The sequence below is a fragment of the Anabas testudineus genome, chromosome 1 (assembly GCF_900324465.2).
Source record: "Anabas testudineus chromosome 1, fAnaTes1.2, whole genome shotgun sequence".
Taxonomy (NCBI): domain Eukaryota; kingdom Metazoa; phylum Chordata; class Actinopteri; order Anabantiformes; family Anabantidae; genus Anabas; species Anabas testudineus.
Window position 1 is genome coordinate 2,892,362 of NC_046610.1, and position 25,795 is coordinate 2,918,156.

Consider the following 25,795-nt stretch of genomic DNA (forward strand, 5'->3'; position numbering starts at 1 on the left):
AGAACAGGTGGGATCACATTAACTACAGTGTGTGTTCATATATTTGAAAACCAATCCTTCCATCATTAGGAGAAACATCCCACCATTAGTTTCTCATAAGACGGCTTCATGTGTCTTAATGATATGAAGAAGGAAGGAAGTCTCTGTTCTTTTGTTTTTTTTACAGCTTGACATCTTTCTTCTGTTTGCTGCTCTGACCACAGAGGAACTTAATCTTAAAGACAACACCTTCTTCTATTGTAAGTAGCTTCTATACTTAATAGGTTTATAATTGCTGCAGACATTAATCGCTGTATGATGTTTTATTTTCTCTGAATTCCCACACAGGCGAGGGGAGCGGACATGAGTTTAACAGCAGCAGCAGGTGGATTTCTTCTACTTCTCACCGTGTCAGGTAAAGCACAGTATATCTGAGTTCACCTGCAGAATTCAGTACACTTAAAGTGAAACTGATTAAAATAAAGTTTCCCGATCACCACTTTTAATGCATTTAATGTACAACATGGTCGCATATGATGAAGGCATCAACTCACTGGTTTTGTTTCATGTCTTTAGTTTCTTTATATGTGAGTTTTCTGCATCATGATGTCGTTTTAATGAGTCTTTCTATCTGTTACTGTCTCCTCACATAACGTCTTTCTGTATCTTTGTACCTGAGCATTCAGTGGTTTGTATCACTGCACAGGAAGTTTAGAAGTTGTTTTAATAAACTCTGTAGCTGTTTGTTCCTCAGCTGGATGAATTAGTAACTTAAGTTTTGATCTAATATGTCTGCATATCCTTTTTCTAGAGAACAGGATACCATTTAGCAAAGCCTTAAAAAAAGGAACCAACGCTGACAACACATTTAGTTACTTGCTTAATTCAGAGTGATTCAATTTTGTGTGATTGACAGTCATCTGCATTTTTTCATCTTATATTTGGGATTTTAATAACACAAACATGAAAACTCTATTGTGCTATTCATTAAAACTTTTTTCTTGTTTTTGTCACAGTGGCACGAGGGGAAGAGGACTGGGGGGTGACTTACACTCCTACTCAGATCTGTGCTTTGAAAGGCTCAGCAGTGGACATACACTGCACCTACAGCTACCCAAGAATGAATGATGAACATACTGATGAACATACTGAGGTCCTTACAACATTCTGGTTTACCAAAGAGAGGAATGATGAACCTGTGGATCTGGAAACAGACTCGGGCTACGCAGGTCGTGTAGAAAGTCAGTGTGAGAGGAACAACTGCACTCTGACAATCAGAGATGTGAGACGGAGCGACTCAGCTGTGTACAAGTTCAGGTTTGAAACAAACCAACGACGTGGAAAGTTTAGTGGTTCACCTGGAGTCACTCTGACTGTCACAGGTAACGTTTCTATTAGAGTAATAATACTTCTGGTAAGGCGCCTGCTTTCATGCATAAACTTCAATGATGACATGTCTGTTCTCTCTTCACGTGTCCAGACCTCCAGGTGAAGGTGAGCAGATCATCAGCTCGGCTGGTGCTGACGTGTCGCAGCAGCTGTGACGTAGCTGATCATCCTTCATATGTTTGGTATAACAATGGACAGAAAATGGAGGAAGACGTGTCAACTTACAGAGTCTCTGTTAATGTTAATGACAGTTTTTCCTGTGCTGTTAAAGGACATGAGGAATATCGCTCTACTCCAGTGTGTGAGTTTACTCCTCAGTGTCCATGATTATTTATTTTTTCTTTTTTTAAATTATTTTATTAGACCCCTTTTAAAATTGAAGTTAATTTATCTTCACGTTTCCTCCAGATCGTCCAAATCTTCCCTCTGTGTCAGTGAGTCCCTCTGAGATAGTGGAGGGTAGTTCAGTGACTCTGACCTGTAGCAGTGATTCTAACCCAGCAGCTAAATACACCTGGTACAAGAAGTATGGTCGCAGAGCGCTCAGTGAAAAGACCCAGTTTGTCTTTACATCCATCAAGTCCTCTGACTCTGGACAGTACTATTGTACAGCTGAGAACGAATTGGGCAGCAGGACATCAAAAGACGAAGGACATTTTACATTTATCAATGTGAAATGTGAGTAAAACTCCTCTTATTTAAACAAAACTCTCCTGTTAAACTGCATGGTTAACTCGTGTTAGAGAGATGTTACAGCTGTTAAATAATTATATTCCAAAATGTATCAGGAAGGATTCAGGTTCCAGGTCCCACTTTATGTTCAGTACATGACATTTTCTTGGTTATTTAATGATTGTATTGAATAATTTATACATTAAATCTTTATAAAATAGTATTTTCTCCTCCAGATCTCCCAAATCTTCCCTCTGTGTCAGTGAGTCCCTCTGAGATAGTGGAGGGTAGTTCAGTGACTCTGACCTGTAGCAGTGATTCTAACCCAGCAGCTAAATACACCTGGTACAAGAAGTATGGTCGCAGAGCGCTCAGTGAAAAGACCCAGTTTGTCTTTAAATCCATCAAGTCCTCTGATTCTGGACAGTACAACTGTACAGCTGAGAATGAGTTGGGGAAGACAACTAGATTAATCTTTATTAGTGTGAAATGTGAGTAAAACATCTAATACTAGAAGTTTGAATTTATATTAAACAGCTATTTTACCTAATCATGTTTTCTCTTCCAGATGCTCCAAGGGTTCCTTCAGTGTCGATGTATCCCATGGGTGAAATCAACGAGGGTAGTTCAGTGACTCTGACCTGCTGGAGTGATGCTAACCCAGCAGCTAAATACACCTGGTACAAGAGGAACTTAAATTCAGAACCTCAACCTCTCAGAGAAACTTTAACATTTGTCCTAAGGCCGGTCCAGTCATCCAACTCTGGAGAGTATTTCTGTGAAGCTGAGAACAAGTTTGGGAGAAACACATCTGAATCCACTGTCATTGATGTGAAATGTGAGTAAAACTGCTCATTTAGAAAAGTGGGAATTTGGAAGATTATTAGCAGCAGTGTGAAGTTTGTTTTCTCGTCATGTCTGATTTATTTTAGTTTCCTTCACTGTTGGCTTCTTCAATCTGTTCTGAGCTTTTAACATCACATTTAATACAGTCAAACCCAGAACTGGAAGACTGAGTTGATGAAAGTATTTGTTTATAATCTGTAAACTGTTTGACGGTTGCATTGAGTTCATGTCATTGAGCCATATACAAGTGATTTTGGTGCAGATTTGTAGATGATGGTACCACATGTACCAAAACAATGCAGAGAGCATCAATGAATGAGAAATCAAATTTTTCTGACACTTCTCTTCTCATTTGAAAATACTTTTCTCATTTGAGACTTAAGCCAGGTGGGAAAAACAGCAAATGCCTCTTATTTAAATACAACTAAGAGCAACAAACAACTGGAGTTATTTTATGTTGCTTTATTTTCAGATCGTCCAAATCTTCCCTCTGTGTCAGTGAGTCCCTCTGAGATAGTGGAGGGTAGTTCAGTGACTCTGACCTGTAGCAGTGATGCTAACCCAGCAGCTAAATACACCTGGTACAAGAGTGACACACATCTTAAATCCATCCATGAAGAACCACAGTTTGTCTTCAGATCCATCACATCCTCTGACTCTGGACAGTATTATTGTGAAGCTGGAAACAAGCTGGGGAAGAATAGATCTGAGTCTGTGTCTATTGATGTGAAATGTGAGTAAAACAAAGCAAAATAAAAATGTTTCTTACATATTTTAAAACCAGTTACATGCATACTTACTGTCTGCTGACTTTTTACTATCCTGAGTCTTCAGACTATTTAACTGTCTCTTTTGTTTTGCACCAAATTAACAAAGACTATTTATTTTATCTCCATTTTTAACTTGAAATATTTCCTGCAATATGGAGTCATAGCTGATTTACTTGGCTTTTTCTTAAAAAAAAAAAAAAAAAAAAAAAAAAAATATATATATATATATATGTTAATTGTTCTTTTCCTGCAGATGCTCCAAGGGATTCTTCAGTGTCAGTGTATCCTATGGGTGAAGTCAATGAAGGTAGTTCAGTGACTCTGACCTGTAGCAGTGATGCTAACCCAGCAGCTAATTACACCTGGTACAAGGGGAACCAAACAATACATCATGGACTAGAAGGAATTTATCGTTTTACCTCCATCAGCTCTAAGGACAAAGGAACCTACAACTGCAAGTCTGAGAATAAATATGGGAACAAGTCCTCATCTATATCTGTAGACGTCCATTGTGAGTAAAGTGATTTGTGGAATTGAGGTTAATTTCCTTGTAGCAAATCCCAATAGAACTGGTCTTCTGTCTGTCTTTCTTTACAGTTGTTTGCTAAATTGTTAAATGCTATTATTGCTGAAGAGATTGTTTATGTACATTATCTTCCAGATCCCCCAAATCTTCCCTCTGTGTCAGTGAGTCCCTCTGAGATAGTGGAGGGTAGTTCAGTGACTCTGACCTGTAGCAGTGATGCTAACCCAGCAGCTGATTACACCTGGTACAAGGAGAATGAAGAGTCACCAAAAGCTTCAGGACAGATCTTCACCATCACTGACATCAGAGCTGAACACAGTGGGAATTATTACTGTGAAGCTCAGAACAGTGTAGGACGTCATAACAACACTTTACATCTGACTGTTGATCCAGGTAAAGTAAGTCAATACTGCATCAGTCATTGTAAAAGATCCCTCAGTGAGACATTGCATCATTATAGCATAAATCACATTTGGGTTTTACAAAACGTTTTTTTATTTATTAATTATTATTATTATTATTATTATTATTATTAGGTGCCTGTGCACTGTCATGCTAAAAGACCATGTAGATCATAGTGACCAGTAAGTCTGTAAATGTGTGCATCCATATTTCTTCAAAACCAGAAAAGTTTGGTGATGGTGCGCAGATTTTGCACAATATGCGCACTTTAAATTTCCTTCAAAGACAAAATAATTTGACTTGAATGTGTAAAATCAACCTTTTACTGTATTGGAAAATGTGTATTGTTATTTTAGCCATTTCAGAAGAATGGAAATCAATAACTGTTGCCACAGTCCCTGCGGGTCTCCTCGCTATCATACTCATCTCTGTCCTCGTATGGATCATGTGAGGAATTCTGTTTTACCACATTGTTGCGCATAAAGAAAGAAACAGCTCGATTCCGTTATTCTTGCACTTTAGTTTGACTGAAAATTTATTTTCCTGCACAGAATAAAGAGCTCCTCCAAACAGAGATCCGAGCCTGAAGAGGGAGCACACGACGGAGGACAGGTGAGAGAGGAGAACAGAACAACAGTATCAAAGTTTAAGGTTGTGTTTAAACTTCCTCCTTTGAGATTTCCCCAGAGTTTATAAATCTTCTCACGGTTTTATCTACTGTAGATGATGAAAGACCACATTTCTTTGCAATATTGTGTTGAGACATATTCTGTTACTAAGTAGTGAGCTGCGGCCGCCTTCTCTCCGCCTGTGCTGGAGTTTCCTCTTTTCGTCTCTTCACTGCTTATTTTGGAATCATCCAAAATGAGGTTACTTCAGTATTTTATCAACCTTTCGTTTTGCCTCTTTAAGGGAGATGTGGCAATTTCTATTTACCAGCTTTGCAAAAAGCTGTTTTAATAACATCCTACCTGCTAAGTCTACAAGTGAGGAGTCTTCGGTTCCATCTATCAGAAACAGATTCAGGTTCTGTTTAAGTCATTTCATTTGTCTACTCTCTACAGATACAACCAGCAGAGCAGCAGGATGACCTTTCCTACGCCACAGTCTACTTTTCCAAACACCAAAGCGATGCTGTGCACGCCAACACTGGACCAGCTCAGCCTCTAACATACAAAGAGGAAATTAAAGGACAAGAGATAGTTGATTACGCTGCTGTAACATTTAACCAAGCTGGTTCGGATCCAATGTGAGCTGCCACACACACACACACACACACACACACACACACACACACACATACGGTAGAACAAAATATCGATAAGTGAATGAAGCTTTTATTCTAATAGTTTTTCACTATTGCATTGTGTCGTTTTACTCATGTCATCTCACTGCTTGGCTGTTTGTATCTTAATATATTTAATACATTTCCCTTTTCAGAACCAGCAGCCATGAAGCTGCAGAGGATCCGGCCGCACTGTACAGCACAGTCAACAAACACCGCAGAAAGTAGGCTACTGAAAAACAGGAAAATACGAGTTTGAAGCTCACGCTTGTACCACTCAAGTTATGTACAGCACAAATTTAAATGTACGCATTTCGACAGTATTAACCTTTATATTTAACTTGATGCCCATAAGCTCTATCAACTGTTTTAAGAGTAATGAAGTGATTGTATTATATTATAAATGGGATTTCTGTGTAACATGACTAGTAGATACACCAGCGGGTGTGTTGTTAAAAAGCTAAAGTCCCATCAATCCTTCACTGGCTTCCCACCAGTGGACAAAGACATTTGTTCTTGTGACCAACCTTCAGTTGTTACTAAAAAAAAAATGTGGCTCTCTTTGTGGGGGGGGGTGAGAACTTTTCCTGTATGTAATCCATTCATGATCATTCACCAGGTTGTTTGCAGGGTTGAAGCAGTACAAACTATATAATGTTTTGTATGTATGATAAATGATTGATTGATTAATTTCCCGAGCTTGGTTAGTGTTAGGGTGAGAATAATAGAATATTCAAGAAGTTCAGTATTGACTTTCTGAGGAGTTGCATTATACAAAAGCCCAGTTTCAGCTCAGTAACTGTGAGACCTTTGAATGTTTACCACATTGTTTATCTACTTCCTCTTCATATAAGTTCTTTTATTCCAACTTGTTGTATTTTTTCACTGAAATATCACTTGTGAATAAGTTTTTTTTAAGCATTTTATAAATTCTTGTTGCTGCCACTGGTGTGAAAATGTGCACGTTCCTTCTTTAAGTCGTGTTAAAACACTGTCAGACCACAGTTACACCTCTTCTTCTCGGTAACTGAATTGCTGCTCGTTGTATTTTTATATCTGCATCTCTTGCTCCTGGCTATTTACTGACATCACGCATGTGAATGAGATAAATAGGAAGGAAGTTGAGGTGACAGTCTGATCTCGGTGTTCTGATTGCTGACCACAGAGGTAAGAAATCTTTTGAGACCCTGTCTTTCTCTCCATATTTATTGATGTGACTGATTTCAATTCTGTGTGCTCAGTAATTATCTCTATTGTCTCTGTAGCCACAAAGAGAGTCGAGACGAACAGATATGAGTTTAACTGCAGTGACCAGTGGATTTATTATCTTCCTTCTCTCTGTGCCAGGTACTGCATGTACTATATATATATATATATATATATATATATATATATATATATATATATATATATATATATATGTATGTATGTGTGTGTATTTTAACTACATCCTCTTAACATTTTTATTGATTAAGTATGTTTTTCTATATTCAGAATGTGCCACCCTGCATGCTTCACACTTTTGTTAAAGGTGCATCTACTGATTTGAAGGGGGTGAATACAATTTATTAAATAAAGATGAAAGCAACCGAAGGAGGTGAAAACGTTTAATAGGCACTGCTCAGTATTTATATTTTTGACTAATTATATATTAATAATGAAATATAATAACTCTCATTGTTTATCTGCACTGTCCTCCAATGCTCAGCAACAGTCAAACTGCAAAGCAGACAATTGAAATGTGTTCAGTCAGTTAAGGTTCATGCATCTTGTACAACTGGTCCACTGGTCCACTGATTCGTGTCACGTCTGAGTGCAAAGTGAAATCAGCTGCTGTAAAAAGCCTGTGTACATTTCCTATGTGATGTTAAATTCAAATAATGTTATAATAATAACCTTAGCAAACATGTTATGTCCGTAGTATTTGGTAAATTTGTCTTAATTCAAAGTAGTTTTATTGTCCCTGATGGAAAAAGAAAGCATAAATAGAAATGTGATGTAGAACAGGTTTGTTTTTTATGTACTGTTGATTATGTAGATGTCAGTATGAACAGTGCTGTATTTGTTTTACCAGGGAAACATCAGGCCACTGCAATGCAAAGTGAGTGTCATACAGTCAAAGGACATTTGTGATGTGGTAGAATATAACATTCAAAACATAATGGTGTACCTGGAAAACGTGTGTAAATATATGATCCGATTACATCAACTTGCAAAGGGACACTCTGTCCAGTGTTCACATGATGTTTGTAATAAACTGCACTCTGAGTATGGGTGCAATTAGTAGCTTTTGTTAAAGAGATGTGGCCCCACCTTCAAACATGAGAAGACTGTTTTATAACTTGATCCCACATTAATGTAACGTAAAGACTTCAATAAACAACAATTATTATCAAGCAAACACTCAGTATTGTTCAGTAACAATATCTGAGCCAGTTGTTAAATAGACAACACAGAAGCAATTTACAGAGATTTAAAATAATAGGTCATCAGAAGACTCGATGCATAATTGACACAAATCTCCAAATGTACTTTAACTGTCGTCATTGAGCCGTCGTACCCTGTGAATAATGCAGCATTTCTATGAAGTATTGAACTCTGGCTTCTTGTGTTGTGTCTGATTGTGTTTTCCAATGTGCTCTTTGTTGTAGGGGTACAGGGTCAGAATAACTGGGGAGTGAATTATCCTGCTACTCAGATGTGCGCTGTCAATGGATCCACTGTGGACATGCACTGCACCTACAGCTATCCATTAAATGACAATGGCATTGATACCACAGTGACAGACAGGTTCTGGCTTATTGAAGGAACTGTGGATCTGAAAACACAGCCGAAGTATGCAGGGCGTGCAGAATATATCTGTGACAACAGAAAATGCACTCTGAGAATCAGAGATCTGACAGAGAGCGACTCAGCTGTCTACAAATTCAGATTCATCACGAACCAAGCCGGTGGATCATATACTGGTCAGCCTGGGGTCACGTTGACTGTTACAGGTAATATTTATAAATTTAATGTCAAATCAGTGTTTGTTTTTATGAGCATTCGAGCATGTTGATACATCATTTCCAGAGATTTTGTCCAGTCCTGAAGGTGCTGGAATCTGTGCACACAAAGGAAATCAAAATGTATTTAGTCTGAGATAATAATCTGAATAATCTGAATAAATGGCATCATAAATCCTTTACATTACATGTGTGTCCAGCTCTGCAGATTCAGGTGACCAGAGTAACAGACCATCAGTCTTACAGGGAAGCAGAGCTGACGTGTCAAAGCCGCTGCAGACAGATTTCTTATGCCTGGTTCAAGAACGGACAGAACGTGTTTGTGGAATCTCCTTCGTATGTGAGTCAGTTTTATCCTGGAGACAACGTATCCTGTGCTTTGAAAGGACAAGAGGATTATCGTTCTCCTTCACTGTGTGAGTTCAGATAAATGTTCTGCACTTATATAGCACTTTTCTACCTAACTGGTACTCAAAGCACTTTTACTCTGCATCTCATTCACCCATTCGCTCATACAGCACACACTCTCACACACCAGGGGTATCTTCAGTATCTTACCCGAGGACACTTGGGCATGTGACAGAAGGAGCCAGAATCACTGATTCTGTGATTGGCAGTGAATTGGAAACAGAAAACATTTCCCCTCTTTATACAACAACTGATTTCATGTTTTCTCCTCCAGATCCTCCAAATCTTCCCTCTGTGTCAGTGAGTCCCTCTGAGATAGTGGAGGGTAGTTCAGTGACTCTGACCTGTAGCAGTGATGCTAACCCAGCAGCTAATTATACCTGGTACAAGGAGAATGGCCTCAGACTGCTCAGTGAAAATACACAGTTTGTTTTTACATCCATCAATTCCTCTGACTCTGGACAGTACAACTGTACAGCTGAGAATCAGCTGGGGACGTCATCTGAATACATCTTTATTAATGTTAAATGTGAGTGAAATATTTAATTTATATAAAATTAAGCTTTATTCTGCTGCAGTTTACTGCAGCTGTAGTAGAAGTTGATGATTGACTTCCTCGTTAGTGCTGCACACAAATGGTGATAAAATCATTAAACTATTCAACCACATTTCCTCCAGATCCCCCAAGGCTTCCCTCTGTGTCAGTGAGTCCCTCTGAGATAGTGGAGGGTAGTTCAGTGACTCTGACCTGTAGCAGTGATGCTAACCCAGCAGCTAAATATACCTGGTACAAGAGTGACACACATCTTAAATCCATCCATGAAGAACCACAGTTTGTCTTCAGATCCATCAAATCCTCTGACTCTGGACAGTATTATTGTGAAGCTGGAAACAAGCTGGGGACGAGTAGATCTGAATCTGTCTCTATTGATGTGAAATGTGAGTAAAACAAAGCAAAAAACAAATTTTCCTACAGATTTAAAACCAGTTATATGCATACTTACAGTCCTCTGACATTTCATCATCCAGAGTCTTTAAACATTTTTATTGTCTCTTTTGTTTCACACCAAATAAACAAAGACTGATTTATTTTATCTCCACTTTTCATTGTTTATTTTTTCTGCAATATGGAGTTATGGTTGATTTACTCTGACTTTTTGTTTACAAAAATGAACAGTTATAAGTTTCATATTAAAGTAAAAGTTCCACAGTGAAAACTCATTTAATTTAACATTAAATGTTCATGTTTTCTCCTCCAGATCGTCCAAATCTTCCCTCTGTGTCAGTGAGTCCCTCTGAGATAGTGGAGGGTAGTTCAGTGACTCTGACCTGTAGCAGTGATGCTAACCCAGCAGCTAATTATACCTGGTACAAGGAGAATGGCCTCAGACTGCTCAGTGAAAATACACAGTTTGTTTTTACATCCATCAAGTCCTCTGACTCTGGACAGTACAACTGTACAGCTGAGAATCAGCTGGGGACGTCATCTGAATACATCTTTATTAATGTTAAATGTGAGTGAAATATTTAATTTATATAAAATTAAGCTTTATTCTGCTGCAGTTTACTGCAGCTGTAGTAGAAGTTGATGATTGACTTCCTCGTTAGTGCTGCACACAAATGGTGATAAAATCATTAAACTATTCAACCACATTTCCTCCAGATCCCCCAAGGCTTCCCTCTGTGTCAGTGAGTCCCTCTGAGATAGTGGAGGGTAGTTCAGTGACTCTGACCTGTAGCAGTGATGCTAACCCAGCAGCTAAATACACCTGGTACAAGAGTGACACACATCTTAAATCCATCCATGAAGAACCACAGTTTGTCTTCAGATCCATCAAATCCTCTGACTCTGGACAGTATTATTGTGAAGCTGGAAACAAGCTGGGGACGAGTAGATCTGAATCTGTCTCTATTGATGTGAAATGTGAGTAAAACAAAGCAAAAAACAAATTTTCCTACAGATTTAAAACCAGTTATATGCATACTTACAGTCCTCTGACATTTCATCATCCAGAGTCTTTAAACATTTTTATTGTCTCTTTTGTTTCACACCAAATAAACAAAGACTGATTTATTTTATCTCCACTTTTCATTGTTTATTTTTTCTGCAATATGGAGTTATGGTTGATTTACTCTGACTTTTTGTTTACAAAAATGAACAGTTATAAGTTTCATATTAAAGTAAAAGTTCCACAGTGAAAACTCATTTAATTTAACATTAAATGTTCATGTTTTCTCCTCCAGATCGTCCAAATCTGCCCTCTGTGTCAGTGAGTCCCTCTGAGATAGTGGAGGGTAGTTCAGTGACTCTGACCTGTAGCAGTGATGCTAACCCAGCAGCTAATTATACCTGGTACAAGGAGAATGAAGAGTCACCAAAAGCTTCAGGACAGATCTTCACCATCACTGACATCAGAGCTGAACACAGTGGGAATTATTACTGTGAAGTTCAGAACAGTGTAGGACGTCACCATGCCTTCATAAATCTGACTGTTGTGAAACTCTGTCTCTGTCAGAATACAAATGGTAAATACATTTTCTGTTAATTTCCTATGTGCATACCCAACATTACTGACATTACTTCAGGTTTCATGCACCTACATCAACCACATCTCCTTAAAATTGCATTTCAAACATCAAAACTGCAAATAAGATAATGTGATAATGTATGTTTGTTTTTATATAGCATTCCAAACAAAATCACACCATTTTTAAAAGACAGACATAAAGACTAATAATGTGTACATGTAAGGAATTGTCTTAAAGTGGTAATAGTCTTGATTGCAGTAAAAATAGTTAGTTATAAGTTGATTATTTGAGTTCTCCTGTCACTCTGCAGAATCTCCCGTGACCATCAGTGTTTTTCATTCTCATTTCTCAGGAGATTGGAAATTTGCAGCTTTTGCATCAATCCTGACCCTTTCCCTCGCTGTCATACTCATCTTACTTGTGCTATGGATCAGGTGAGCAGTGATTTTAAAGGACAGAAATATAATAATACTAAAACATCACATGATCCCCAAGCATTCAGGGTTAAGAAACCAAATGTATCCATTTCCCATTCAGGAAGAGGACGTCACAGCAGCCTGTAGAGAAACCAGACGGTAGTGCAAAGGTGAGAAAGCTCAGTGTCAGTACAAAAAGTGGTTCCACATGCCTGTAAAAGTGACTTTGTAGTCGTATCCATAGAATAAATACTAGATGTGTACTACATACTAAATGTTTACAAGCAGACTGAAGAGTTGGATCATGTTTTAATGGGATTCAGTCATTTCAGAAGTTTTCACTTCATTAAATTCTCACCATCAATTGTCATCATTTCTCTTTGTTTTTTTAAAAAAGATTTTTCTTACCGATGCTTTAAGTCACAGTTGCTGTGATTCAGCTAGACAACATTACGAGTAGTGTTACTTGTGAACTGTCTATAGAAACAACCAGCAGAGCAGATGGATACTCTTCAGTACGCAAGTGTCCACTTCTCTAAGGAACCGGCAGGTCACGTCAACCGCGGCATCGAACCCGCTCAGCTCCACAAACACAAGGAGGGAAATGTCGTAAAGACTGTTGAGTATGCTACAGTCATATTTAACGGTGGCAGCGTGGCCCCAAGGTACGCAGCATCTCACACAGTCTGCTCTAATCATATAATATCAATTGTCTGGAATCCTCTAATTGTTGTTTTTCTTCTCCTCTCATCATAGAATTCAGGAAAATTGAAAAGACCCACTTGCATTGTACAGCAAAGTCCACAAAACACACCTAAAACCAGCATCTCTAGTCCAGCATCCATACTGTTTACTGCACTTAGCGTCCATTTGTATCTGTATTCATTATACATATTTAATTATTCATAATTCATGGTGGCTGATGTGTAACATGGTTTTGTGACCAACTGGAAAATGGGAAAAGTGAACACCGCTAACAGTTCTTCCACCACCTCTTGACAACTTCATGTAGTGTAAACATACAAATACTGGGTATGTCTATGGACTTCCTTTGCATGAAACAATCCAGAAACCAGTATTTAGCAATGTTTTAGTGATGGAGTTATATAATATTTGTTTACGTTGTATTTATTTTTCTCCTTTATAAAATGGAATTAAACTCACAACTGCACAAGTTCATGCTGTAACTTCATCTTTTATCTTTTCACCCATGCAACGAACTTTCTTCATCCTGCAGGAAGCTCAGCTTCCACGTTGTGGTGAATGTTTCGCTGTATCTCTGACATGTCACCGTCCTCTAGTGATGAAGTGCTATAAATAAACACCAGAGAAAAGACAATTTGTTATTGTCCATCCGCTCTCAGAATTAACATGTTGCCTGATTGAGATTCTGTTGTGAGTGACGAGTTGTGTGAACATTATTTACCTGCAGAGATATTTACTAATTGTCTCTAAAGTGGCCTAAACTGAGGGGAGCAGCTATTAGTTCACAGGCAGCAGTAAGTGGATTTATGTTCCTCCTTCTCTCTCTGTCAGGTACTGTATATCTACTCTTGTCTATGATTCACTGCATCATAAAATGTCACATGGTGTAGTCAAGTTTAGGTTGAGTGTCAGGTTCCTATGCTCTCGACAGAGATGGACTTTTTTCATCATATATATAATGATTTTATGATATGTGATTATATTTACATTCTTAGCTGGAGTAAGCCGTTCTCATCTCACTGGTTTTCACATTTGAGCAGCAGCAGACTGAGCAGAGTGGAAAGAACACAAACACTCTCTGCTGTCATATTGAGCATTTGATGTGTGCACACTGTGCCTGTGTTAACCCTGGTTTAATTGAAATCTTTTTTTTTATTAGAGATTTCTTCAGATTCTGTTTTAAATATTATTGAAGCTGGTTTAAGTTACAGGCTACAGATGTTACAAGAAGCAGTGGATCGAAAAACAGTCACAGGTTGCAGGTTGTGTGCAGTATCACTGTGAAAACAACTGTACTCTGACAATAACAACTTCAAATTCATCTGGTACAAGAACAGGCTGCAAATTAGTAGAAAATAATTCACCTTCTCCTGCAGATGTGACCAGATGTAGCCTGGGGGCGAATTCCAACCATGGTCTAACCTAAACACAAATAAGTCTGTAAAAAGTCCGAAGTGTGGCTTCATCAAAATAAAGCTACAAAATCAGTTTTAATTACAGCACAACAATATCCTTAAAAATGATCTTTACACCATATGATTCAAAGTTTCTACTACTGGGGGAAATATTCCTCCAGGAGGTTTAAAGACCAACGTTTACAAAAGCAATAAATTACTGTTTATGGGAGAGGAGACAGATCATCAGCACAACCTCCAGACGTGCACCTGTAACACACTAAACCAACACACCCGTGGTGGATAGATGTGGTTCCTGGGAGTTGATGCCTGACAGTTTGAACTGTGGTCTGTCTGATTGTCCTGGGAGTAAACATCAGCCCGGTCCCCCAACAGGTAATCAGCTCCTCAGTCGTCTCACCACTAGGTGAACATCCAAACTCATATGTAATTGCTTTGCATGTTATTATGTGTAGTGTTAACATACAGTTGAAATATTTTATGTATACTTAACTGCAACTAAGTCGGTCTCAAACACCAGTCCACCTTCTTCATGATCATGGTACTTTTTTTTTTTGTTGTTGTTGATTGAAGCAAATTTTAATTTGTGAGGACGTAGTTTCAGATAAATTATATCGTGTTATACTAACATTCATTTTAGTCAAGGTGGGATAAATAGAATTTCAAATCAGTACCAACACCAGCAGAAATGAAAGCCTCCAGAATGATCATGCAGTTGAGTCAACACCTCTCTAAACTGCACATTACAACCTTCATCAAGGTCCAGGTGGACTAATCACCAACTCGTTAGGTACAGGTGTAACCTGACCAATTTGACTGAACACCATTTATCATAGTATCTTACACCTCATTAGCAATGAGACAAAGGACTAATTATCTGCATTCAATCATATAAAACTCTCAAAGTCTGAAAAATTCCTTTCGCACACTAATACTGGTGGGAGAAATGGGAGAAAAAAAAAACCTGGAGCCAATTTGCTCATTTGCACCTGTTATGAGAAACTTATATAAAGGAGACCAAAGCAAGGAAGACATGGGCTTCAAACTTCACAATCAATTTCCAGAAGCTCTGACTAAACATCAGTGATGCATCATCAAGAGGAGATCTTTGTGTTGTAGGGTAAGTAATTATTTGATAGCATCAATCCTAAAAATCCCATTTGTTCTGTTATATCTGTACATGTGTTACATTGAGCGGTTCTACTTGTTGCACTTAGCCAAAGTGATGCTATCGGTAGCTGAGGCAAGTGAAACATTTGAAGAATTTCACTGCAGCACTGTTGGAGGACACTGTGGTGAACACACCATGCAATCATTAGCCGTTACTACCGGCTTGGGATGGAAGCAAACATCCACAACGGGTAAGTTAGAAACATCACTCGCAGTTGTAGAAATTAAAGTAACAATGCTAAAATAAAAAACAATCCCCAATGACATTCAGTATGTGTACACCCCGTTTCATAAAAGGCATTTCTACTGTACAATGATTATTATGATTGTTAGAGTATAAATATTGTACATCATTTATTGGTAAGTATATTTTCTTCATGTTGCCCAGATTGCCAAGTGTAGAGAGCCAGTCTAAAGGAAGAGATACAGTACAACCCAATCGAGGTTAGTGCCTGATAAATGTTCCTATATACTGTCAGCTCTCTGTAAAGATTACAGTTAATTATTAATTAATTTTACAGGTAACAGTCGTTTGAACTGGTCAGGATGGACTTGATGAAGCTCACTAAAACAGAGGGTGGTAATCTAGACTTTTGTGTCATGGTGGATTATTTCACAAAGTGGCCAGAAGCCTACGCTCTGAAAAGTAAGTCTGCAGATGAGGTGACCCTCAAAGACTGCTTACAGACCAGGGAACAGAATTTAAAAATTGGGACACCACCCAGAACAGCCCTTATTTAAGGGCTCTGAGGTAAGAGGGCAAATGGCAAAAAAAAAAACAAGAGCAAAGATGGACCAGATAACTCACTCCTCAGAGCCAGAGGACAGGATTCCAGCAGACCTGAGGATGATCAACTCTCCCTCAGCTTCTCCCTCCTCTCATTCACCTCCTAGCCCCTCTAGCCCAGTGAAACCACATGTCACGGCACCAGGAGAACCTCCAACCCTTCACCGTATTGGCACTGACATTTCAGTTAAGTAGTATGACTGATTCTTTTGTTGAATCTGTTAAAATTTTCTGGAGTAAGAAGAAAACATCCAGACATCAGATGCATTTCTTAACACTGATTTATTAAGTGTTGCCTAATTTGCCAAGAACTAACAAATTAAACGTTGTTAATGTCAATTGGTATGTCGGCACCATCCCCAGCAGCAAGATTCACCATCCTGTGAAGTGTTTGTCGTCAAAGTAACATGGTGTACCATATTACCAAGGAACATAAAATGGCTGAGCTGCAATCGAAAGGAGAAAGTTTTGACTTCTCTGTGACAAAGGGGGGATAATGACTCAATAGAGATGGAAATGGCTACAAGGCTTGGAGGACTCAGATGTTACCCACACAAAATCATTTGCATTTGCTTGACCCCAGTAATACAGTAAAACACTATTATTAGACCACCTTGTATAACTTTACTGTGCCTGTGTGATACCCAGTGACTGAGGAATGACTCCAGCACCCTCATGACCCTAATGGGAAAAGCAGCTTTCATAATGAACATATAAATAAACTTCAACATTCTAGACTTCACCTATTTGTTTGTCATATTCCAACACATGCTAATAATACTAAGACCTGATGCACACTTGTTTTTGACGTGTCTAGAGCAGAGGTAGCCAACATGTTGGTCGGGGGCATCTGGTCGCCCACAGGGACGCTTTATGTACTAAATTTGGAGTCAAAGTTCAATATTGTACGCAAGACAAACTGCCAACTTACTCTCCTGAGACGGGTAAACAGACACAGCTATTAGGGGCAGATAGATGTGGTTTTAAACCCTCCGAAGCAAAGACAGACATAGTGGAACAAACTTCACAATGACTGGAAAGATTTTTCCAATGTGTATTGACAATACAGAGAAAGTAAATTGAGAACAGCTAATGTGTCATTAGTTTGCAAACAATGTCTCATTGTGAGAAAAAAGCTGATCTCACAGAGGTCACAGTTAAACATGAAGGTTCAAACTGCTTTTGGGGGAAAAGCTCTTATTAGTGTTAAAAACAGACATTAGAAGAAGCTGGAGCTGTCCCAAGTTGGTGTGATGCTGTGGGGAAACAGACCAGTGCTGAACATGCGTTAAATCAGTGCTTTCCAACATTTTCCTACAACAAGAAGCTAGTTTGAATCCAGTATAAACTATTTTAATGTAATACAGTGCGACAGTGACAGGCCAGAGACACTGAACGCAGCATTCAAACCGAGTCCGGCAGCAGGTTTGGTTTGATGTGTTGTAGTGAATTCTGAAGTCAATCACAGGAAATCTGAAACACCAGCTCTTTACTGAAATCAAGTAAAAACCTCCTAGATAGAAACTACAGGACTGCAGCCGGCTTCTCCTGTGAAATGCACACAAACTGGTTCAATAACAGGCAATTACAGAATATTTAGGCCTGGTACATTTAGGAAATGAAGCTGCCTACTGTCAGTAGTAAGCTGAACCTCCTGCTGTGTCCTCAGGGGGGCGATGTGGAGGAGCTCCTTCTGTGAACATGCACCCTGAGCAGCAAACCAGGAGCCCGTTTACTCTTTACAGTTTTTTCCTAAAGGAACATTCAAGATTCAAGATTAAGATTTAAAAAAAACTTTATCAGATTTTACTTTGTCTTCTACTGTTTTCCTGTCTCAGCAAGTCTTTGTTTATTTGATGAGGTAAATTTAATCTCATCTTCTCCTCTCTCCCCAACAAACAGACTCTTGTCCCATATACGTGAACACCCCAGCGTTGACGTCCATTACTGCAGCACAGATGGATGACACAGAGGAACAGGTAGTTCTGATGTGAATGGTTTACTCACTGTTACATTTATCTGAACTAAAGGTCATTTTATTCAAATGTTGGTGCTAATGACCTGGTGGAAAGGGAATGAATATAACTTTAAGAAATAACAGTGAAGACTGTAAAGTAGAAACCTCTTGAGTTCTCACCAGCAGCAGCTGAAGCAGTTGGGAACAGCTGCGTTTGAGGTCAACTCCAGCAAAGCTCAATAGTTACTGTAAGTTTTTATATTACAGATATGCAGGATTAAAATCTATTGGGCAAAATGTATTTGGAAATTCACGATTTTCAATTCAATTCAATTCAATTCAGTTTTATTTGTATAGCGCCAATTCACAACAGAAGTTATCTCAAAGATTCACTTCTCAGATTACTCAGATACTCCTGTCCTAATAGAGTCCAAAGATCTGTGTCTCGGTCAGGTTAGAGCCTCTTTTCTGGATGACACAGTACATTTTTTAACTTGTTGTACAGTACTGTTACTTTGATGTTGTACAGATGTTACTTTACAGATTATATTAGCAAGCACAATACAGAGTTTGTTGCCATTTCACCTTTTCAATGTATACTGTTTGTTCAGGGTTTATTCCACTGGAGCATGCGAATGTGCCAAAGTCATTAAAAACATCACCATAATGTGTCCAAACTAAATCCCATCAGTCCACTTCATTTTGTTTGTAAGCTCAGCTTTTTGCTTTTACCCGTAGTCGTGTGAAGACAGAGTTTACACAGTAAAGTTACGTTTATTATAACCTCATAACGAGTCTGCCTAAACGCACAGAAACCATTTGAGACTAGAAGAACTTATTGTGGTTTCTGATCATTACTGTGTAACAGTGATAAAGAAAACAACACGTTGGTTACATCTTGTAACCCAAGATGACTCCGCACTATCATAAAAGGGTCTTATCTAGTGAGACGTGACCTCAATCGCATCTACATATCTCCATCTATGCAGCGTCTCTTCCCTGTACAACCACCTTTTTTGTGTGTGTGGGCGTGGAGCCCAGCCTGCTGGTCAAAATGGTTTCTGTGACTTTCAATTGTCAGCCAAAAAGCAGAACCTACTGCTTAACCTGTTACTTTCATACACTGTAGCTCATACTAAAAAAGCCAGAGTAAAAAGAAGAAGGAAGTGTATTTTAAGATCGCGATCTGCATCTGCTTTTTGGTGACAAGGTCAAACAACGGCCTCTCAACTTTGAATGCTTTTAGATGTTTAGATGGAGCTTAAGTCACCAAGACTAGTCAAATGGCTGGTGAAGAAACGGTGTTTAAACAGTCATGTGTATTGATGTGTGAATGCATGTGTGGAACCGTACAGGCCTCAATGATGGAGCTCTACAGGGAGAGGATGTGGTGGCTCTGCTTTGCTATGGGGGACATTTTGCAGGCAAGGTGTGAAGAGGGGTGAGAAAAGAACGAGAAAAGACGTGAAAGTTAAAGTAACAGTGGTCATTGGACTAGTGTGGTAACTGGAACTGTCGGGTACTGACCCCAAAACTAGGAGAGGAGATCCAGAAAATAAAGTCTGCACACAGTAGTCGTGTGTGTGTGTGTGTGTGTGTCTGTGTGTGTGTTTATATATATTTAGCAAACTGATGAAGCAATCAAGACGGTAAGTCTCAACTTGCAGTTGAAGTGTGTGAAGTGCACTTTCACACATCTGTTATATCCGCTCTGCTAAGTTGTAATAATTTGCATCACAAACATACACAAATACATTTTTTCCAGAAACTCAGACTGAATGATAAATGTTCAGTCCCAGTATTTGTAACGGTGTTAAGATTTGAAGTGTTTAGTGTTTACTGAAACTTTGATTATTGTGCAAGTTCATGTAAGAAACAGGAAGTCTGCTGATTTTCAACATCCTGATTTCTGTCTAATGCAGACAGAAGACAGTAAGTATGTAAGTGGATTTGCTGAGTCATGTGACTGATATATTTATTTTTATCTGCTCATTTGTTTTACTATCGCTAAAGTTTCTCAGACAGATGAGTGGAGCAGCTATAACATCGACGACAGCAGCAAGTGGATTGGTTGTCTTCCTTCTCTCTCTGTCAGGTACTGTATCTCTACATAAACCCAGCTGTGGAACGGTTTGTTTGTGGGCTCAGTGTGATTTCAGAACTGTAGTGGATGTTTATCATAATAAAAAAAAAAAAAAATGGAATATGGCTCAAGCTAAATATGATAACAATTTTAAAACCCTTAATATTAAAGTCCTGTAAACGGCAGCAAATAATGTGTAATTGTTTAACTGTGACATGTGAGTAGAAATAGTGAATCAAACTCCAAGTCATGGTCGACTGCTTTACTGACTGAGGCACAGCTGCTTTTATTATTATTATTATTATTATTATTATTATTATTATTATTATTATTATTATTATTATTATTATTATTACTTCTGTAATTGCAGTTCTTAACTTTAACTGTGGTTTCTGCTGTGCTCTGTGTTACAGTGGTGCAGGGTCAGAATGACTGGGGAGTAAATTACACTTCTACTAAGATCTGTGGTATAAAGGGATCAACAGTGGACATACACTGCTCCTACACATACCCATATTCAATGAACAGACATGTTATTAATGTTCAGAAAACATTATGGTTTACTAAAGGGAGTAATAATGAACCTGTGGATCTGAGAACAGACTCAGACTACACCGGTCGTGTGACGTATCAGTGTGTTAACAAAACCTGTACTCTGAAGATAACAGACCTGAGACAGAGAGACTCAGCTGTGTACAAGTTCAGGTTTATAACCAAGCATCGAAAGGGGAAATATACTGGTTCACCTGGAGTCACTTTGTCTGTCACAGGTAACATCTTCATAAAAAATCATATTAATTTATGTATTCAATGGTTCATTTTTGTAATAGTTATGTTTATGTTTGCTTGTATGTAAAAACACTTATATGTCAGATCTCCAGGTTCAGGTGATCAGATCTACTGTCCAACAGGATTCTACTAGAGCAGAGTTGAAGTGTCAAAGCACTTGTTCACCTGATCATACTACCTACATCTGGTACAAGAACGGACAGATTCAAAGAGAAACATCATCTTCTTTTCATACATACATTCATCAAACAGACAGAGTTTCCTGTGCTGTAAAAGGACATGAGAAGTTCCCCTCTCCTTCAGTGTGTGAGTTTACTTCCACTCTTCTGACTTTTCACCATCCGGAGTCTTTAAACTATTTTACTGTCTCTTGATATTTGAAAGCTGAAATGCCAATAATAAAACAATGTAAAATGTTTTCTCCTCCAGATCGTCCAAATCTTCCCTCTGTGTCAGTGAGTCCCTCTGAGATAGTGGAGGGTAGTTCAGTGACTCTGACCTGTAGCAGTGATGCTAACCCAGCAGCTAATTATACCTGGTACAAGAGTGACACACATCTTAAATCCATCCATGAAGAACCACAGTTTGTCTTCAGATCCATCAAATCCTCTGACTCTGGACAGTATTATTGTGAAGCTGGAAACAAGCTGGGGACGAGTAGATCTGAGTCTGTCTCTATTGATGTGAAATGTGAGTTAAACAAAACTAAATTAAACATATTTAATGCATCTAACGATACATTATATAAGATTTATGAACCTGTATGAAATGTGAGTAAAAGAAAGCAAATATAAACATGTTTCATGCAACCATTGGTCCACTCCGAAATTATTACATTTAAGGTAAATGTGTGTGGGGGCAGTGCTATGATCTGGGGTTGCTACGTTCAGCTACGTTACGTGTCCAAAGTATGAGGTCAGCTGAATATACTGAAGGACCAGTAATCAATGGATTTTTTCTTCCCTAATCTCATGGACATATTCCAAGATGACAATATTAAGATTGAACAGGCTCAAATGGTGAAAGAGTAGTTCAGGGAGCATGAACTCTCATTTTTACACATGGATTGGCCACCACAGAGTCCAAACCTTAAACCCATTAGGAATCTTTGGGATGCGACTTTGTGCAGCAGTCTGACTTTCCATCGTCAATACAAGATTTTCATGAAAAAAAGCTAAAGGCAGTCCAACGAAATACTAGTGTACGTGACTTTTTTTTGGACGGGTAGTGTATGTTATTTATTCGTTTTGCCAAATCAACTTTAAAGTTGAAAAAGTAAAAGAAATTAAACAGCTGTTACTCATTTATAATATGATATGTGGTATCAGATAAATCTATCATTGTTAAAACTGAGAAAACTGACATGCTAATAGTTAAACCTTTTGAATTGTTTCTTCCAGATCGTCCAAATCTTCCCTCTGTGTCAGTGAGTCCCTCTGAGATAGTGGAGGGTAGTTCAGTGACTCTGACCTGTAGCAGTGATGCTAACCCAGCAGCTAATTATACCTGGTACAAGGAGAATGAAGAGTCACCAAAAGCTTCAGGACAGATCTTCACCATCACTGACATCAGAGCTGAACACAGTGGGAATTATTACTGTGAAGTTCAGAACAGTGTAGGACGTCATAACAACACTTTACATCTGACTGTTGATCCAGGTACAGTTTGTTTACAATCAGATCAACAGAACAACAGTTAAACATTGACATTAATGTTAAACTACATTAATCAAAGTGGTTTTACAAAATAAGGCTAAAAAGGAATGTGTTCCAGTATCTGTGTGTCAAATTAATCCACCTTCCTCAAATCAAATATAATCAGATGTACCAACACATTTATGTTTATATTTTTACTGTACTGTACAAAGTGAAGTAAGAGTTCAATACTGTTATTGCACTCCGGTCTGTTGAATATGTAAATATTATCCATACACCATGATCAAGACTTCAGGTATTGTACCTGTTTTGAGCAGGAACTGTGCTTTCAGTGTTTTCCTTTGATTCATCAGGAGCAGAGAAATCAGCAGCTGCTGCAGTAACTGCTGCTGTTCTCCTCGTTCTCTTATTGCTCTTTATCTTCTCATGGATCCGGTGAGCAAATCAGTTTCACTAAATCGTTGCTTTTTAATTATTGAAATTATTATTGTTTTCATTTTTTAATTAATTTATCGTAACCAGAAAAAAGAACGGTACCAGGAGATCACCTGATCCTGAAGAGACACCAGACAACAGAGAACAGGTCAGAACTTCTCTGCTACTAAAACTCTATTGTTGTTCCAGTTCAGTTCAGTTCAGGCAGCAGAACCACAGTAGTTGAATAAAGAGGAACAGACTCCTGGTTAAAAAGTGCAGAAAGCTAAACCGCAGAAGGTAAAGAAACAAGGATTTCAGAGGATGTAAGGTTAGTCTTCAGAGGGAGGGGTCCTTCAGGACTGGGTTTGAGAGCCACTGACTGAAAGTTTAAACTCCATGTTAGTGATCTTTGTTCCATCATTACTGCAGCTGTTGTTGTTGAAGACTTTTTACCACACGTCACCTGTGTGGCTTTAACTGATTTCGTCTTTTCAGTTTGTGTGTGACCAGGAACAGCCAGAGGAGCAGGAAAACCTTCATTACGCTACTGTCACCTTCTCCAACAAACCCACAGATCCTGTTTACTCCAACATCAGAGGAGCTCAGCCAGGACACATGGAGGAACAAGAACTTACTGAGTACTCAGTTGTCAGGTTTAACAGTGGCTGCAGTGCTTTGAGGTGAATAGTTACAGTTACAGCTAAAATTATCCTCGTTACACTAACATCTCGTTTCCTTGCTCTCTTAATAATTTTTGAACCACACATAGAATATTTTAGTACGTATGCCGTAACATTTGATATTTTAGAATGACCTGATTTTGCTTTATTTTTTTGTAAGAGGTCAGGAAACTGCTGCATAGTACAGCACCTTCACCAAAACATGATAAAAAACAACAGGAAGTTCTACTCTGAAACCTTTATCTTTTGCTTTTTATTGTTGTTTTTTTGTTTAGTTGCTAGAAAGAGTAATTTGCAATTTTCTATTTCCTGGTTTGCATAATTTGGTCATGAAATGTAAAATGATCTTCACCAAAGTCACAAATATCTTAATGAACACAGTATTTCTAAACTGCTAAAACACAAACAAATATTTCATGTCTTTTTTGATCACGCCTCTTAAAAAGGGTTGGAAACAGTAAGTGAAATACTGGGCTTATGTCACTTAATGCTAACTGAGGTCCAATCAATGAAATGAGAATGGCAGTGTGGTTAAGACTCTGTGAGTGTTTATGTACTATTTACAAACAGCATCAGCTAATGTGAGCCATGCTTCACAAAAAATAGATCTTATAAGACCTTCGATCAAGAATTGTTGGTTTGAATGTCGCTGGAAAGTGTTTCAGAGTAATCTTGAAGAGTTTATACACTTCCCATCAAAAAAACCTAAAAGCTAAGGAAGTTTTTCAGTATCATAATTCAATTGGCAATTAATTGTCCAAAGTGTCAATTCAAAATTCAATTCTCCATTTCTTGAATTAAAACTTACAGCTAAATCAATGGCATGTCATATTGACATGGGTTTTTAGTCTCTTTATTCAAATGGAAATTCATCGTGCATGTTAACAGCATCTTATCAGATGCTGTTGAACTAAAGGAGGGAACCTGATGGAAACATGAGCAAAGTAGAAGTACATCACAGCATGTGGATACAATTGATTTTAATTAGTGTCATGTTTTTCTCAGTGTAGCATCATTACAAACATGCTGTACTTTTATTTCACACAGGTGTCCTGGCCTGAAATCATTTTTATTTTAGCTGTTTCTGTGTTAGGCACTGATCACATGTTCTCACTTCCTTCAATATTCACTAAAAAGGTAATGAAAGTAAAATTTGCTCTGGCTTTAGAGTCACTGTGCAGACATTTACAGGAAACGCAGCAGGTACAAAATACCGTTAAACAGCCCTGTTTCCGTCCCTGCAGAACTTTAATACAACACATCAGCTTCAACATGGGGTCCACCGTGATTGTTCCACTGAGTCTGTCAGGAACCCAGGAGAGATGATTGATCATCAACAGACCTTACCGTCCACATCTCCTCTGTCTCAAGGACATACAGATTGGCCCTTCTTAACATCAGAAAGATCAGACCTTACCTTTTATCCTATACAACTCTTCGTGCAGGCTCTGCTCATACCTCATCTTGACTACACAGGTAGACAGGTTTACCAGCTGCACCATCAAACCTCCAAATGATCCAAAATGCAGCAGCATGTCTCATTTTTCATCAGCCAAAAAGACACGTTACACCACTCTTCAGATGTCTGCACTGGCTTCCTGTAGCTGCCCACATCAGGTTCAAAGCCCTGATCCCTAACCACAGAGTGGTCAACAGCACCGGCCTACCTGAACTTCCTACAATCCCTCTAGCTCACTGTGCTCTGCCAGATAATGACATCTTGTGGTCCCCTCATCTCACTTCAGAAGATCCCAGACAAAACGTTTTAGCTCAGTGGTTCCATGAAGGTAGAACGACCTACCCACGTCTGCACGCTCAGCTGCTTCACTCTCTACTTTCAAAAATATACTTAAAACAGAACTCTTCCGAAATCTTTCTCTGCACTTAAAACCTTAAAAACAAACCTTACC

At 38.5% G+C, this 25,795-nt stretch overlaps 2 protein-coding genes across 2 annotated transcripts; both read left to right on the plus strand.

The window, feature by feature from the left end:
- Positions 1–108: 108 nt before the first annotated feature.
- LOC113161775 (B-cell receptor CD22-like) lies at positions 109–25,331 on the plus strand. The gene is made up of 23 exons (XM_026359577.1): positions 109–153; positions 204–239; positions 328–394; positions 996–1,361; positions 1,460–1,669; positions 1,777–2,046; positions 3,359–3,619; positions 4,318–4,575; positions 4,941–5,031; positions 5,136–5,196; positions 5,649–5,820; positions 6,025–6,093; positions 8,521–8,865; positions 9,075–9,290; positions 9,557–9,811; positions 10,542–10,796; positions 10,946–11,206; positions 21,563–21,823; positions 22,534–22,791; positions 23,142–23,223; positions 23,311–23,371; positions 23,701–23,885; positions 25,130–25,331. The coding sequence occupies exons 1-23, from the start codon at positions 109–111 to the stop codon at positions 25,209–25,211; spliced, it is 4,167 nt and encodes a 1,388-aa protein (XP_026215362.1). The 3' UTR covers positions 25,212–25,331.
- On the plus strand, positions 20,116–21,425 carry LOC113162185 (sialoadhesin-like). The gene is made up of 5 exons (XM_026360219.1): positions 20,116–20,193; positions 20,275–20,356; positions 20,758–21,114; positions 21,218–21,320; positions 21,386–21,425. Coding segments are annotated over exons 2-5 (531 nt in total). The 5' UTR covers positions 20,116–20,193; positions 20,275–20,286; the 3' UTR covers positions 21,387–21,425.
- Positions 25,332–25,795: the final 464 nt, after the last annotated feature.

Bases quoted from the DNA above. Each gene is read 5' to 3' on its own strand.
- LOC113161775 (XM_026359577.1), top strand. From the start codon at position 109: ATGTGTCTTAATGATATGAAGAAGGAAGGAAGTCTCTGTTCTTTT. The intron at 395-995 runs GTAAAGCACAGT...TTTTTGTCACAG, and splicing joins TCTACTTCTCACCGTGTCAG to TGGCACGAGGGGAAGAGGAC. The intron at 21,824-22,533 runs GTGAGTTAAACA...TGTTTCTTCCAG, and splicing joins TGTCTCTATTGATGTGAAAT to ATCGTCCAAATCTTCCCTCT.
- LOC113162185 (XM_026360219.1), top strand. From the start codon at position 20,287: ATGAGTGGAGCAGCTATAACATCGACGACAGCAGCAAGTGGATTGGTT. The intron at 20,357-20,757 runs GTACTGTATCTC...TCTGTGTTACAG, and splicing joins CTTCCTTCTCTCTCTGTCAG to TGGTGCAGGGTCAGAATGAC. The intron at 21,115-21,217 runs GTAACATCTTCA...CTTATATGTCAG, and splicing joins AGTCACTTTGTCTGTCACAG to ATCTCCAGGTTCAGGTGATC.